Consider the following 16044-nt stretch of genomic DNA (forward strand, 5'->3'; position numbering starts at 1 on the left):
ATGATTCAGAAAAAGCCTGACAATGAGAAAAAGAATTGTTAATTTCCTTAATCATTATTGCTTATACTCCCAGTTATACATATATTTTATTAGACAAATATATAATAAGATGGTTCTTAAAGCCAAGCATATGTGAAAGTGATCTAGAGATGAAATATTAAAATTTATCTACCCAGCCCCAGTCTCAGAAATTCTGATAAGAGTAGTTCTGGGGTGAAATTCAGACATGGGTATTTTCAAGTTTCCTGATAATTTTGATACACATCTCTCCAAATTAAAAATCATTAATCTAAATGATAAAAAAACTAAAAAGACATTTAGATCATAGTAAGAAAATCCAGGGGCGCCTGGCTGGGGCTCCGTTAGAAGAGCATGTGACTCGATCTTGGGGTTGTGAGTTCGAGCCCCATGTTGGGTGTAGAGATTACTAAAAATAATAGTAAAAAAAAAAGAAAAAGAAAATCTGTATGACCAAGTTGCAAAAAGAACCCCCAAATACATACCATTAGCTACATATGTAATCTTGCATAGGATATTGTCCCTGCTGATCTCCTGGTTCCCCTCTGGTGGGCTTACCAAGGTTTGACAAATCATAGCAATATTTATCTTGGCACGGACACATCGATTGTTCAGCTGCCAAAACAAATAACAGAAACGAAACATCAGTATAGGAGATGCCTAGTATTTTATAATCCCTATTGGTCTAATAGTACATTAGGTTATCCAAAACCACAGCTCATCACCAACCTCTCCAACCAAATCTTATAAGGACCAATAGATAACACATGCCAAGCCTCTATGACAGCAGAAATAATTTTCTCTCCTCTTAAGCAGTAGATGGACCTAACCCGAGATAGAAACCCAGAGGTTTTGCTAGCAGTTGATCATGGCTTGAGAGAGAACTGTGGAAGCAGCCTTCCACTATCCACCTCTTCAGTTCTGTGTCATCTAACCTCAGAAGGAAAGGAAAATAGGCCCTTGCCGGGTGTTCACAGCCATCACTGCTGCCCTTGGCTAACACATGGGCTATACTGTTCCAAGGAGCCAATCGGATATAAAACAAAATCTAAGAAATGTGTGTCATATGTGCTTATCACTCTTGTTCTGCACTGTTTAGCTTTATACTGTGCGACCATACACATTTATACAAGTGCACTTACAGGAGCACTGTCGTGATCCACAGAAAAATTACACACTATCCAGGTTTCAGGGTCATTTTCAGTCAAAGCTGGGATCTTTCGAATGGCAGAAAGATATAATACATCTCGCTGAGAAGCAGGCCACACTCTCTGTGGAAGAAGTAAAATATCTTTTGAAAATATAAAACACTCTTAAATTCATATGTAATATGGAACTAACAGAGAAACAAATGTAAAACCAATAAATATCTTACGCAAAGGTAAAATCTGTCAAATTTTAAATGGAAAGCATCTGAAAGTACCCAGCCAAGAATTATGAACAATGAATTAATGGCTTTGCAGAATAATAGCATCAAAGGAATAATCTATTTTTTTAAACTGTGGTTATATGTAACAAAATTTTTGCCATTTAAAGCATTTTTAAGTGTACAATTCAGTGACATTACATTCATAATATTATGTAAACATCACCACTATTTCCAAAATTTTTTATCATCCCGAATAGAAACTTTGTACTCAGTAAACAATTAATTCCCCATTACCCCCTCCCCAAGTCCCTGGTAATGTTCTGCTTCTAGGTACAGTATTAAACCTCTGTTTAAAGTGTTCAGAGACTTAAAAGCTAAGATTTCAGTGTAAGAAGACTGCTCCTTTTTATACTACAATCACATCTGAAGAATACCAAATCAATTAGATTGAATCTTTCAACTTTATGGTATGCAAGGAAACATATCATGTTGGAATGATATGGAAACAAGGTCTATGAAAAGTGAGACTATGTACTTTTAGTGAGAGAAAATATGTGCAACGCCTTTCCTAATTGTTGAGTATAATAAATAGCCAACAACAGTGTCAATACAACACAAATCATTCGGAAAGTAAAATGGTTAATGTTTTAAAGATGCTAAATTTAAAAAATAGAAGAAAGCAGGCTGAGCAAATCTATGTGAAGCCAATAATAAAGGGAAATCTGGCTGTGTTAGAAGTAATGAATGCAAATCCACGGGACGATGGTAAGATGAAAATTTAAAGAATGAGAATGACTTAAAAGTATCAGGAGAGAAGTAGCCCTCTTTAAGATCAGATTATAAAATAAGCCAAATTTAAAGGTAAAGTTGTATAGCATTACTGAATTTTGTTGAAAAAAATTATGCCAGGACAATTTGTTTGAATTATTCAAACACTTGTAACCCTAACTTAAATTTTCTTACATTTAAGTGACATTATTTTAATAGTTTTTAGCTTTATTTTTCAAAAAGTGATCGTAATACAACCTATATAAATCCTTTTTGATGGTTTTTATGAAATGAAATACTTCCAGCAGATTGTTTTCCAAGATCAATTATCTTCAGATTGTAAGATTCTTCTGACTCTAAATTATCGGTCATTTCTATTCATTCTAAATTATAAGGCAATTAATTAGTATTTTTAACATTTATTGAATTTTAAGTTTCGCTTAGACTCCCCAAATCTGTACAGTGAAGCAGAATCTTCATTGTTACACACTTTTTTAATTGAAGCAAAGGTGACCTATAATTTATTTTTTATACATTTCTTGAGCAGCTACCATGTAAAATCAAGCCCAGTTCAAAATCATTACATACAAGATGCCTCCCATGACAAAACTGAGTTCAAGAAATACAGAACCCACAATACTGTCATATATTCAGCTCAATTAAAAAGCTTTAAATAAGAGAAAAATGAAGTACCTACTAAATTACTGTATTTCTTATATAACCTACAATATTACACCGAATGGATCTTTCCAAAATTATAGTTCCTTTTTAAAATTGAATGTTATATTAGTTTCAGGTGTACAATATATTGAATTTGACAATTTTATACATTACTCAGTGCTCACCACAGTAAGTGTAGTCACCATCTGTTACTGTAACCTTATTACAGTATTACTGACTACATTCCCTATGCTGTACTTTTCATCTCTGTGATTTATTTATTTTATAACCAGAAGTTTGTACCTCTTAATTCCCTTCATTTATTTTGCCCATCCTCCCATGTACCACCCCTGTTTATTGTTCTTTACACAATATATTATTTGGCAATTTTCAGGGAACAAAGCAGAATAAGGTAAGAGAAATACTAATTCTTCTATTTTAAATATCTAGAATAGCAGAGGAAGAGATGAAGTAAAAGTGAAATGAAAGGTGAACCAATTTAAATGACAATGTTTCTGTATTCTCTGATATATGACCAATTCCTTAAAGTTATGCTTAGCAATTTTCACTTGCTTTCAGATAATCCACTTAGATGACTTTCATTATCCACCAGTCTGAACATATATTAATAACATACTTTCCATTCCCCTCATTACTATGGTCACAGGAAACTATGATTCACTTTTGTATTTGGTAACAATCACTCATCTATAAATACGAGATGCTACAAAAACATTTAGCAGGGTATCAGTATTTTCTAAACTTTAAGTGCACATAACTAGCTGAAGATCTTTATCAAACACACTGTTCCTGGATATTTCTCAGGTTCTTGTCTCAGGTTCTCTTTAAAGGAGCTGATATCCTTTCAAATAGGTGACATTCATGCATCATTAAAAAAGTCTTTGGATCTTTTATGGCATTTAATTTCCTACCAAATTTTACTTAAGAGAATTTCTATGTCTCAGTTTGAACTACAATGAAATCCTTTTGGGATGAAGAGATCTTTACCTTGTGCGTTTGATAAATGATGATTGCATTATCAGCTAATGTTTCCACCACATGAAAGTTTTCTATAGTTGCTGAAATGAAGAGAAAATATTAGTAGCCAAAAAGATATTACCTCTTCCTTGAATGTGATTAACTTCAGTTATACTGATGGACACTGTGATAACATGAGCAGGATTCTGCCCTATCTTGCCTAAGTCCAAAGGGAAGGGAGTTAATACTTCAAATTAGGGCTACAGACAGTGGCCATGAGACCTGATCACCAGGAAATCTCACTTTCTTTGGCCCAATATCTAGCTTCCACACAAGAAAGCAATTCTAATCACATTGCATTATTCAAAACACAAATTCCTATCTAATACTATGACCATTTCCTGTAATCTCTAATTTACTGAAGCTGAATAAACTGTTCTATATAGGCTTAGGTGACTATATTTGTGAAAAAAGAACGTCAAACTGTTACTGATAAACATCTTAAGATGTTCAAAACTACCTGTATTTATTAAATTTGGTGCCTAAGAGGAAACACACACACACACACACACACACACAAACGACACACACACAACACACATATGCCAAGAATAACTCTAAACAGACCACAGCAGGACTTGTCTAGGGTTTACTAAGGAAACAAACAGTCTGGGAAAGTAGATGATAAAACAGAAACCTTTAATTTTAGTCCTGGCCCTTCTACTAATTAGGCTCTGTGGCTTCTGACAAGTCGCTTATCCTATCTGAATTTTACTTTTTTACCTACCTATCATGCAGGATTATTGAAGTACTGGATCAAATGCTATAATATAGTTAGAAGCATTTTGTACAGTGTTTTCACTGTACAAGCTTTATTTCACTGTAAAGCTCTATATAAATGTAAGTTAAAAAAAAAAGTAAATGCAAGCTATTATCAGATTTTCCAGATATTTTCTACATGAACTTTATAAAACTGTAGATGAGATGCAAACACTGGGTTTATTCAAAATAATAATTATATTAGGATATATTAATAATGGCAGCTTACTTTCCCAATCATTGCGAACATCAACATTCCAGAAGTAATTGCAGACCTCATGTCCTGTAACACCTTTCACTGCATGGGTAGCTTTCAAAGGATCCAGAACAATTCCGTTTTCTTCTACTTCCCTTCTATATACCTAAAGAGGATATATTTAAAAACCTGTTTAAAAAATAAAAATCAAACTCCTAAAGTACAAACCTGAAAGCAGGATTTTAAGTTTTGCTGCTTTTTAGAATTTCATTTATGAAAATCTATTTATGGTAAATATTCTGCTAAAACAAAATCTAAAATCTCAAATTATTGATAACACATAAAAATACTTAAAACTACAAATTTGGGGTAAACTTCAACAATGAAAAACATGCATATGCAATGAACACCTAATTACCTGAGTGGTTAAATTAAGCCTGGTTAGAACATCATTTCCTTAAGGATACTGATTTAAGGCAGTTTTGTTCAATGCTATATACCCCGTATTTAGAATAGTATCTGAAACACAGCAGGCTCTCAATTATTTGTTGAATGACTCAAAGCTAAAATGACATGAAGATCTATGCTATCTTGCTTTTTAAAATTTTTTTAGAAAGAGAGAGAGAGAGTGTGCGCGCACAAGCGAGCACGCAAGTAGTGGGGAGGGGCAGAAGGGAGGGAGAGGGAGAGAGAATTTTAAGCAGGCTCCACTTCTAAGGTAGAGCCCAACACAGGGCTTGATCTCACGACCCTGAGATCATGACCTTGGCCAAAATCAAGAGTTGGAGGCTTACCTGACTGAGCCTCCCATGAACCCCTATGCTATATCTTCTTTTATTTTATTTTATTACGTTAATCACCATACATTACATCATTAGTTTCTGATGTAGTGTTCCATGAATCATGTTTGCGTATAACACCCAGTGCTCCATTCAATATATCTTCTTTTAAATACTGAAGTTGTGTATCTAAAGTGCTGAGTTAAATTAATTAGCTCAAAATTATAGGTTTGTTACTTTAGGGAGTTTTAAGTTCTTTTGAGAAATGAGTAATCATGTTACTATAGGAAGAACCAGCTCTCAATTTATGGAGTGCTTTATGGGTCCAGACACTGTTAGGTTAGTTTCTCTCTTAAAATCTCTCTCACCAAACTACTTTTCCCTACATGCTTATTCATGTTATTGGGACTGCTATTTTCCCAGTCACCCAAATTGGAAACTTTAGACTTTTAACTCCTCCCTCACACTTCACATAGCTCTTAAACTTGTCACTAAAATTCTATAAGACATCCAACAGCTTGACTTTTATACTACTGGTTACTTCTTTTAGGTAGGCTTTCATCCCCATGTACTTGATTCTCTTAAGTGGTATACTTGGTCTCTAGTTTCTTCCTTATCAGTTTAGTCTTCCTAAAATGTTACTTTGCACACAGTGGCTAACCTACTGCTACAGACAACAGACTATTCTCCTTGGTGGGCTATTTTATACTCTCCATAATCCAATCCCTCTCTCTCTAAGGTTGTGGGCTGTAGGAATACTTAGTCTCTATTTCTCATTCCCATGGAGGGACTTTATCTAGACTATCACTCCTGGTTTCTCTTCATCCCTTCACTTTCTCTTCCCTAGGGGGGCAACAATGATTTATTGGAATGTTGAGTATAGAATAAGAACTGGAAGGCTTGCCTCACCCCTTTTTTTTAGAGAGAGCATGTGTCTTGGTTTTCCTCTGGGACTTACTCTTGTGGGGAAGGCCTGTGATTATCTAGCTATGTCAGAAACATTATGTTTAATTCTCAGGTAACATATTAGCAAGACCTTGTCACTGCTGCTCTGAAGTTATATTCTCCAATCAGCTTATGAGATTTATAGCTAATATTTTAGCATTTCATCTGCTTATTTCTTATTTCTTAATTAGTTCCCTATTCAGGAGGAAAATAAATTCCAACATCTGATATTGTATCTCTACTGCTAGAATAATTCTGGTCAACACAGTCTATGCAAAACTCCTGAATAAGAAGATCGCTTTCAAGTTTTTGCTTGTGTTTATATTTTTTATCTAAAATATCCTTGCCTCACCTTTGTCACTATCTTGCTTCCATTTCCAGACATAGTTCAAATGCTTCTCCTCAGTATAAAACAATCTGTTTCAAATCATCATAGAGATCTTTCTTTTCCAATTTTCTCCACTACTTATCTGTGCTCTTCGTTGAATACATTATCAGAGAGAAACAAATAATGTCAATATCCTCCTTCCCCAACGAAAGTTTCAGCTTGGAGAAAGTCTTATTAAAAATCTCTTTGTCTGGGGGCGCCTGGGTGTCTCAGTAGTTAAGCGTCTGCCTTCAGCTCAGGTCATGATCCCAGGGTCCTGGGATCGAGCCCCGCATCGGGCTCCCTGCTCAGCAGGAAGCCTGCTTCTCCCTCTCCCACTCCCCCTGCTTGTGTTCCTGCTCTCGTTCTCTCTCTTTGTGAAATAAATAAATAAAATCTTAAAAAAAAAAATCTCTTTATCTTTAGCATAGTGCCTTGGGCATAAGGTATTCCAAAATTCAATGCAGCTGCTGTTTTGAATCCATCTCTAAATCTTATTCCTTGCTCTTATTCTCTGTCTCTTGTGTTTAAGGATGTGAACAAGATTAGCAGACTCATTTCCAAATATTGAAAGAGGATGCAATGAGAGAAAGGACAAGAAGTGAGGGATAGATGAAAAAGGGGAACAAAGTGACATCTGGGTACAATATTTAGTACACTAAAAAATAAAGAGAAATACCCAAATGGAGAGCCATCAACTAATTACGACTTATTCATACCTAAACCCCAAATTTTATTTTCTCCATGGCCCAGGCAAAACAGAATGGTTTGTACATAGATTTTTACTGTGATCATAAAGAAACTGTGTAAAGGGGCGCCTGGGTAGCTCAGTTGTTAAGCGTCTGCCTTCGGCTCGGGTCATCATCCTGGGGTCCTGGGATCAAGCCCTGAGTTGGGCTCTCTGCTCAGCGGGAAGTCTGCTTTTCCCTCTCCCACTCCCCTTGCTTGTGTTCCCTCTCTCACTGTCTCTATCAAATAAATAAATACAATCTTTTAAAAAATAAAAATTAAAAAAAATAAACTCTATAAAAACCAAAGTACATTTTACTTCTTAATATCTGGTGTTTCTTTGATCATATGTAGTAATTTGTTTAAAAGGAATTTTAAAAATGCTACCCTCATTCACATCAATGGTTAGTAATGATACTATGACTGTAACAGAGCTGCAGTTAGCAACCTATAAAATTTTACTGGGAATTACCTTCATTTCTCCTTCTTCTACAACCAACTGCCAATTAGCATCTCCACCCACATCCTGTAACGAGTAAGTCATGTGGTTTTGCACCATCTCTTCAACCTTGGAAAGAAAAATAAAGCCCTAAGAATCCATATCCAATGAATAGCCATGACGTAATCTCTAAAACAGAATGGTATTCAGTTTGTTTCAGTTCAGAAATGTTCTGAGAAAGCTGAGCAACCAAATGCACAAAGGTTAGTAGATTTTATATAGAGTTGAAGAGTTTAGTCCACATTCCAGATATCATATCCAGGTTAATGACAGGGGGGAGAAACGGAGAGAAAGAAGATGCTTCACTCAAATAACATACATTGGCCTAATGTGCATAAAGTGAGCAAAATAAGCATTTTCTGGAAAAAAAAATTCCTTCACCATAAAATGCTTCCTTACAGAGATAATGTCTTAAAACAGAAAATCACGTGACCCTAAGGGTAAAAGGGACACGAAGAGATGATCTAGTCCAGTGTCTACATTTAAGACTACAAAGATAATAGAAAGTTTGTTATATGGCAAGACTTCCCTACGAAAAGATAACTTTCATTACTTTGCTGATAAATTTCACTTCTACCATGAATATAAGCCACATTAAAAAATAACCAATCCCCCATCCTTTTGACTCCAATTTCACTGTTTCACATTCTTTTAGGGAAAATGCAAATATTCATATATGCAAACATTTACAAATAATCACCTTTTAGTGTCTTCCTTTAAATTATTAGTCTTTTTACTGAAATTTAAATAAAACCTGTGCTTTTAACTGTCACAAATTACTCCTACACATTTTATATAAGCAAATAAAACTGAGTATTTCACACTCCTAGAATCCACAATCACATTCGCTGGTAAGATTTCATGTGAGTGCTATTTGCAAACTCTCCTAGTTTGAAACGTGTTTTTAAACAGAAGTGATAAAAAGATGGTTTCTGAAGGACTTGCTACTTTAATCATGTATGCAGAGACACTTTTTCTAAGCTCCATTTTCTAACCTTTACATAATTTTGTTTTATATAATAAGTACATTAAGAGAAGGCAGGAAAGAGTTGGAAATGTGTATAATATACTTCCACTTAATTTATTCCTAAGTTTAACTACTTATTTTACATAAAATCTACTGCATTCGTTAGGGATACAGAATAAGAACCAGGTTTACACATATTTTGAAATAAATACAGTAATGGTTTGAGGGCAAAAATTGCTAAAATTATTAACTCTGGGGGTATAATTTTTCTACACAAAAGGATGTTATCAATATGTTACAGTGACATGTATGCCTACATAAAGTTTTCTAGATTTCAGAATGCATTTTTGCTTGAGGTATGACTTTAAGAATCTCCCTAATTGGTAATAATCATAAAAAAGTTTTTGATAAAAATTTTATACTGAGGTTCTACAATCTATTTTTGTATTAACTAAAGCACTAACGTAACATTTTATACCTTTATTCATAATCCTCAAAACACTGTGAATGGTGTTGGGCTACTGACTTGAAAGAAATTTCAAAATGTGACAAACAGTACATTCTATAATTTAAAAACTTAAAAAAAATTTTTTTACACTGTTTATGTATTTAAGTAATCTCTACACCCAATGTAGAGCTCGAACTCATGACCCCCAGATCAAGAGGTGCATGCCAGCCAGGCGCTCCATATTCAATAATTGTATAAAGGCTTCATTAGAAAATATAACTCCAGGGGCTGCCTGGAAAAATCTGCGTGCCTAATTTTGAAATCTGCTCTGAGAGAATGAGGACTAATGCAGGATTTCCAAGTTATGAAGACATTCAAAACGTACCTGATTTCCCAAAGAGGAAGGAACAAAGAGAGTTCCAGTTAGTACGCATCAATTGAACAACTGCTGTAGCACTGGCTTGCCTCATTTGTCTGTGTCACACTGTGATTGGGAAAAACTTTTACCCTTTTTAGATCCAAAGATCTTAAAAATTTTAAGATATGAATATGTACTTTGTAGGTGGGATACTAGGAGTTGAGAACACCAACATTTATTATGAGATTAGAAGCAGAAAGAAATGCTTCCCAGAAAAAGACCTACTTTAAGTAGACCACTTGTGAAAGAAGAATGTAAAGGATTCTACTCTGCTAAAAAAGAGTTCTGTTTTAAAAAAAATTTAGTGCCAGTTTCAGCTCTTTTGTCAGAAACTATGTAGGTAATTGTATTTTTGTTGGGGAGATGATTCCTGCTAACTTATTTCAAATGTTTGAATAATGAGAAGATATTTTTGTGTTTTGACCCCAAAGAAACTAGATTCCACAAGTGAAAGCTATTTACATAGGTTAAAAGAATGTACAGTAAGCACATTTAACATCGTCTTTTTAGACAGATGAAAAATTATATTACTACTGTGTTACCACCGCACCTACAGAGAAGTGTTCATTCAGCCTTTTGTTCTTATGTACTTCCCTGACTTAAGAGGGCTTGAAAAAGTTCAACAAAGAAATAAACAAGATGAATTTAGTGCTGTGCTTCTAGGAAATTAAAGAAATTGAAGTACCCAATTACTGTAGTAACCATCTCTGCAAAGCTTTCATCATGGTATCTTTATCCATTATGGCATCTTCCTTGAGGTAATATCACTGAGATTAAGAAGAGAGGTGATAACAGGTAAAATCTCACTATAATGAATTTCACGTTCACCGCAATAAAATCTGAAGTAGTAAGTGTTACTATTGGGGCAGTGACTCGGGCATTCGTGACCACACTGACAATTTGAATCTACCCTAATGATCTGCTCTGTTTATTGTTTTGTTATGACTACATATCAAAAATAATTGGGAAACAAGGGGCCATTAAGTTGAATGACAAGAATAAACACAAGCCAAATTTACCATTTTAGTAGGCTCAAAATTTGATACACTAGGAAATATTATTACTAGTAACATCTGCTGTCACTTTAAAAAACAAAAGACTGGATCAAAATTACTAAGGCAGGTTTCATCTGCTTTAATAGTGTTCACTAGTTTTAATTAGACTAAAATAATTTCAGGAATCGTGCCCTTGATTTTTTTGGACCTAGAGCTGAAAATAAGCTGACATCACAGCATCTTAGTAAATGAACTATGAAAAATGGAGATAAAGCACATTTAAAATAAGAGATGATGGCACACCAATTCTAGTCTTTTCTTCCACCTCCCATTTGAGTCACTCAGTATGCCAAATGGAGGCTAACTGGATCTTTCTAACATTATCAATACAAAAATTTTTATTGATGATAAAATAAAAATGTGATGAACAAAATTCTAATGAACAAAAGTCCAGAAGGATTCAAAGACTGCTCAGACCTCTTTTCTCTTACTCATGTGAAAGGAATACAACTATGCTTATTACAGAGTCAGAGGGATTTGTTGGATAGAATAACTTATTAATAACAAATTAAGAGTGTACTGTTAACCCAAAAGAAAAATGGACAGGACATGAATAGTCAATTCACCGAAGAAATGCAAAAGGCCAAGAAGCAAAAATACTACTTTTAGTCTATCAGACTGGCAAAAATTGGCTGAATTATATATAATATTCAGTGTCAATATAACAAAAGAAAACTGAACTGGGAGTGTATCTGGTTCAACTTTTTAAATGAACCGTGGCATTAAGAATAAAAAAACCTCAGAAGTGTGTATGGCTTTTGTCTTAACAATTCTACTTCTAGGAACGTATTCTAAGGAAACAACTGTACAGAGTGTACAAAGATATATATACACACACACACAGATGGTCTGTATATCAGGATGCTCCTGTAACACTATTATAATATTTATTTATAATAGAGACAAACTGAAAATAAATGTTCAATATTAGGTGAGTAGGTAAGTCCTGTATGCACATCCATATTAACAGACAAGGAGATTAGGACCCATGTTTACCGATGGAAAATGGGCTTAATTATAAACAAAAAACCAAAAAACAAAACAAAAAAAAGCTGGTTACAAAATAGTATATGTGAAATTGCCTACTTCGGTAGAAAAAGACAATTACTAAAGTGTGTGTGTTTAACAGTATGTGATTTTATTTACTCTACTTTCAAGTTCTGCTAAATTAGAATGTATTATTGTACAATAAACAGGGGAGGGGTTAAATAAATAATTACCACAATAATAAAGTGTCACTACGGACATAAAGGGGGGAAAGAGCTTAACTGCCAGAGCCCAAGTCTGCTAATGACAACAAATACTTTAGCAAGGACAATAAATACTTAAAGAGCTCAATGTCATTTTTTCTGCAATTTTGCCTCTTTTGGCATATAAAGCAGTACAACAATTAAAAGCTAAAAACAGAATCTGAATTATCATGAGCATCATATATTAAAAAAATTTCACCAGAAAGATCTTTTTCAAATTATACACGAGTTACACAAAATATTAAAAAGTACGCTACAATTTGGCAAAGTCTTGTAAAAATCTGGGCTCCTGTGTCTCTAAAATATTCATCTATACTTGAAGAATTTCAGGTGTTTTAAAGCTCTTTGGTTTGGGTCCAAGGTGGGCATTCTGAAGCCTTAATTCTTAAGCATCTATTGTGGCTTACCCTCTTTTACTGCTCTCATTACATTTTCATTTATAGCCCGTTTATTTGTATAATTTAAGGGTAAATGGTGACCAGTCCTGATGAGCTTTAGTCTGTTACTTTATTATTTTAATGCCAAGTGGAGTGTAGCAGAATAAACCAAAGTATCCCAATATTATCTAGTTTTGTCACTGATTTATTGCGAATATGAAATGCTTTTAAAAAGCTTTCATAAATGAACAAAATTAAGAAATACTGGAATAAGTTTGGTTCTGGGCGATTTCTGATGCAGAACTGATACATCTCTTTCTCAAAAAAGTTCAAGGAGAAAAAAAGCAGCAAAAGTAATACACTTTGGGTCTTAACCTTCATTTTCTTCTTTACTGCATAGTTAAAAAACAAATGTAAATTTTATTCATAAGTGTAAACTAAGAAATCTGTTCTAAATTATGACTTTAAAAAACAATTACAGAATACAGTTGACCCTTGAACAATACAAGTTTGAACTGCACAGGTCCACTTATATGTGGATTTGTTTTAATAAATATAGAGCAGTACTGTAAATTTATTTTCTCTTCTTTACAATTAATAAAATTTTTCTTTCTCTAAGTTACCTTATTGTAAGAATACAGTATATGATACTTGTTAGTCAACTGTTTATATTATTATAAACTATTATGAACTATTTGTAGTTAAGTTTTTGGGGAAGCAAAAGTTGTATGTTAATCAACTTTATATTATTATAAACTATTATGAACTATTAGTAGTTAAGTTTTTGGGGAAGCAAAAGTTGTATGTGGATTTTTGACTGAGGGGGGTCAGTGCTCCAAGCCCCCCCATTTTTCAAGGGTCAAGTATACTCTGATAGAGAAAAAATAATGCAGAAAATTTTGGTTATTCAAAGAAATTATTATAATAATAGCTAGTAGCTATATAATAGCTAATAAAAGCTCACACTTATCTAGCTTTTACAAAATGCCAGGCTTTAGCCAGATCACAGTCCTAGCCAAATCACAGAAGTGAAGCACAGAAGAGTTAAAAAAGTTGTCCATGATCACACAACTAACCAGGATTTAAACTCAGTCATTCTGACTAGAGAGCTCAGCTTCTTAACATAAGCTAACATAATGTAAAATACAATCACTATAAAGATACAAAGCTGAATGGCAAAGATATAAGGATTGAAAACTTTAAAAACTAATGCTGATACTAAAAAACATTCCTTCGATAATACTTTGACTTTATTATGAAGGCAGGGACTGTAATCATCTAGCTTCCTGTCTTAAATTCCTAAATACTTAATAATGCATCTGAACAAGAATATTAATTTATAACATCCAAGGGTAATTTGCATAACAAAAATAAAATCAGTTCAATGGAGCTTAGTATGACAAGAGTAATGAGACAAATATTTTAAAAAGAAACTTCCTTGTTGAATTATCAGATACTTTAAATTAGATTAGAAGTGGGGCTGCTTAAACCTGCTTTTATGCTGTAACGTATCCTGTAAACCATGCTCATCAAAGTTGCTGAATCCTGTCTGAAGAAACAGATACTACATGATATTTAAAAACCAGGTATCTTCTACTTGTTTCAATTCAATTTGAAATCTTTCAGGAGTACCTCCTATATGGCAAAATTCTAAGCTATTCACAGCAGAGGATACAAAGGGCACATGCAAGCCTGACAGAGGAACTATTTAGTAGATAAGGAAGGCCTTTTTTTTTTTTTGCCTTTTTAATGCTTATTGTTACTATTTAACTCAAAACCAAAACAAGTGGCCCAACCAAAAGATATCTAGGAACTGGGAAAGCAGGCCGAAATATAGCACAGACAGACTCAAGTCCACTCTATACAGTCATACAGTACCTGGGAGCTGAATCTGTGAACATCGTCAGAGGCACTGACTAGATCAATGGAAGACATGGAGGAAGAGCGACTATAGGGCTACCAGAGACAGACAAAGAAAAAACCAAGTAATCAGAACAAAGGCACAACAGAGCATTCAGTACCAACTTCCAAACACAAGATAAAGAAAGAGAGAACAAAGCACTATATGAAACAAGCTTAGCAGCAAGTGCTGACTTCATGCACCTATTATGGTTTATGCTCCAAAATCTTTCTAAAAAGAATGCAGTGCTTCCAATAATACAAAATAATATCACTTAACCCCAAAGAAAAAGTGATTTAACATAACTGGTTCCACTTCTGGCTAACTATTTTGGACTAGCCATTCCCTATACCCCCCAACCCCCTTTCCCCTTAAACAAAAAAGAAAGAACATTATATTCAGAAGAAAATTTCTAACTGTTTTGGAGGATGTATATGGAAGAAAGTATACAATACCAAAAAAATCTCATTCCTAGATTCAAGAAAAGGGAAAACTTATACAACAAGATAGTTCCATCAACAGTGAAGAACAATATATATTTTCAGTAAACTCTGACATTAGCTTACCTTTTGGACAAATCTATGAGTCCCCACAGAAGAAAAGGCATCTCCAGATGGCATGGATGTAGGCCAGTGTAATCTGACCTTTTCACTCTGTGACTAAGAAAACATATAACATTAGGTGGGAGGGTTTTAAGGTGTACTTTGCAGCTAAGAATGAATACTAAAACCTGAAACTACCAACATTTAATGACTGAACACTTTAGTACTTATAAATATTTGAATTACAAAAATACTCTGAAGGTTCAAGCCTTGCCATGTCCTGACACTTACTTCATGTATTCTAATTCAATCTCTTCTTTCAGACTCCATACATAACACTTTGAGTAGGGATTGGTTCTTTGAATTTGCTAGACTCTCCAATACCAGTATGGCATTATTTACCACGAATCCGTACTAACACTGCTGTTGAAGTAATTTCTTATATCTAAACTCTGGCCAAATTATTCTAATCATTCCACTTCATCAGGGTTGTGCAGGGCCATACCATCTGAACCACTGTCATTGTTTGCTTCAGCTGTGTTACAAAGAACGTAGCACGGATATCTTTATCTCCTTTCCATGAACGTGTTCGGCCTTCAACCCACTGTGTCACTCCTGTTAAGCTGCCACTTAACTTCCTTCCTCCTCCTGAACTCGCCCAGTTTCTTCTCACTTACTCAGTATCTACTAAAGTACCAGAAGCGGTGCTGTGCTGTGCGTGTGCTCATCTTCTAACTATGCACAAGACAAGGGGTAATTTCTATTCAACACTATCTGAACAGAACTGCTAAGATCTCATTTCTCACTCACCACTTCACTGAAAATTTCTTTCCTTATGTTGGTAAATAACATAGAACAATGTAAACTCAAAAATGTGTCACTGAAGAATACCTTAGTAGTGGCTGTGCTGTTGGGGAGTCGTGTGCAAAATCTACGGTATACAACGAGGGAAATGATCTG

The 16044-nt window shown here is 34.3% G+C and overlaps 1 protein-coding gene across 4 annotated transcripts in view; it reads right to left on the bottom strand.

The window, feature by feature from the left end:
• Positions 1-16044, bottom strand: part of CERT1 (ceramide transporter 1) — a 121621-nt gene that overhangs the window by 15323 nt on the left and 90254 nt on the right. For 3 of the 4 annotated variants that reach the window (XM_088023352.1, XM_088023351.1, XM_088023354.1), the window contains exons 10-16: positions 15109-15201; positions 14521-14598; positions 8101-8196; positions 4842-4974; positions 3824-3894; positions 1161-1289; positions 504-633 (exon numbers count right to left, since the gene is read on the bottom strand). In XM_088023352.1, the coding sequence (XP_087879478.1) occupies positions 504-633; positions 1161-1289; positions 3824-3894; positions 4842-4974; positions 8101-8196; positions 14521-14598; positions 15109-15201 (730 nt within the window). The remainder of the gene's footprint in view (positions 1-503; positions 634-1160; positions 1290-3823; positions 3895-4841; positions 4975-8100; positions 8197-14520; positions 14599-15108; positions 15202-16044) is intronic. The other variant, XM_088023353.1, reaches the window with a different exon arrangement.

This window comes from Eumetopias jubatus, unplaced genomic scaffold (genome assembly GCF_037043125.1).
Source record: "Eumetopias jubatus isolate StellerSeaLion01/CBP00866 unplaced genomic scaffold, mEumJub1_p1.0 scaffold_5, whole genome shotgun sequence".
Classification (NCBI taxonomy): Eukaryota; Metazoa; Chordata; class Mammalia; order Carnivora; family Otariidae; genus Eumetopias; species Eumetopias jubatus.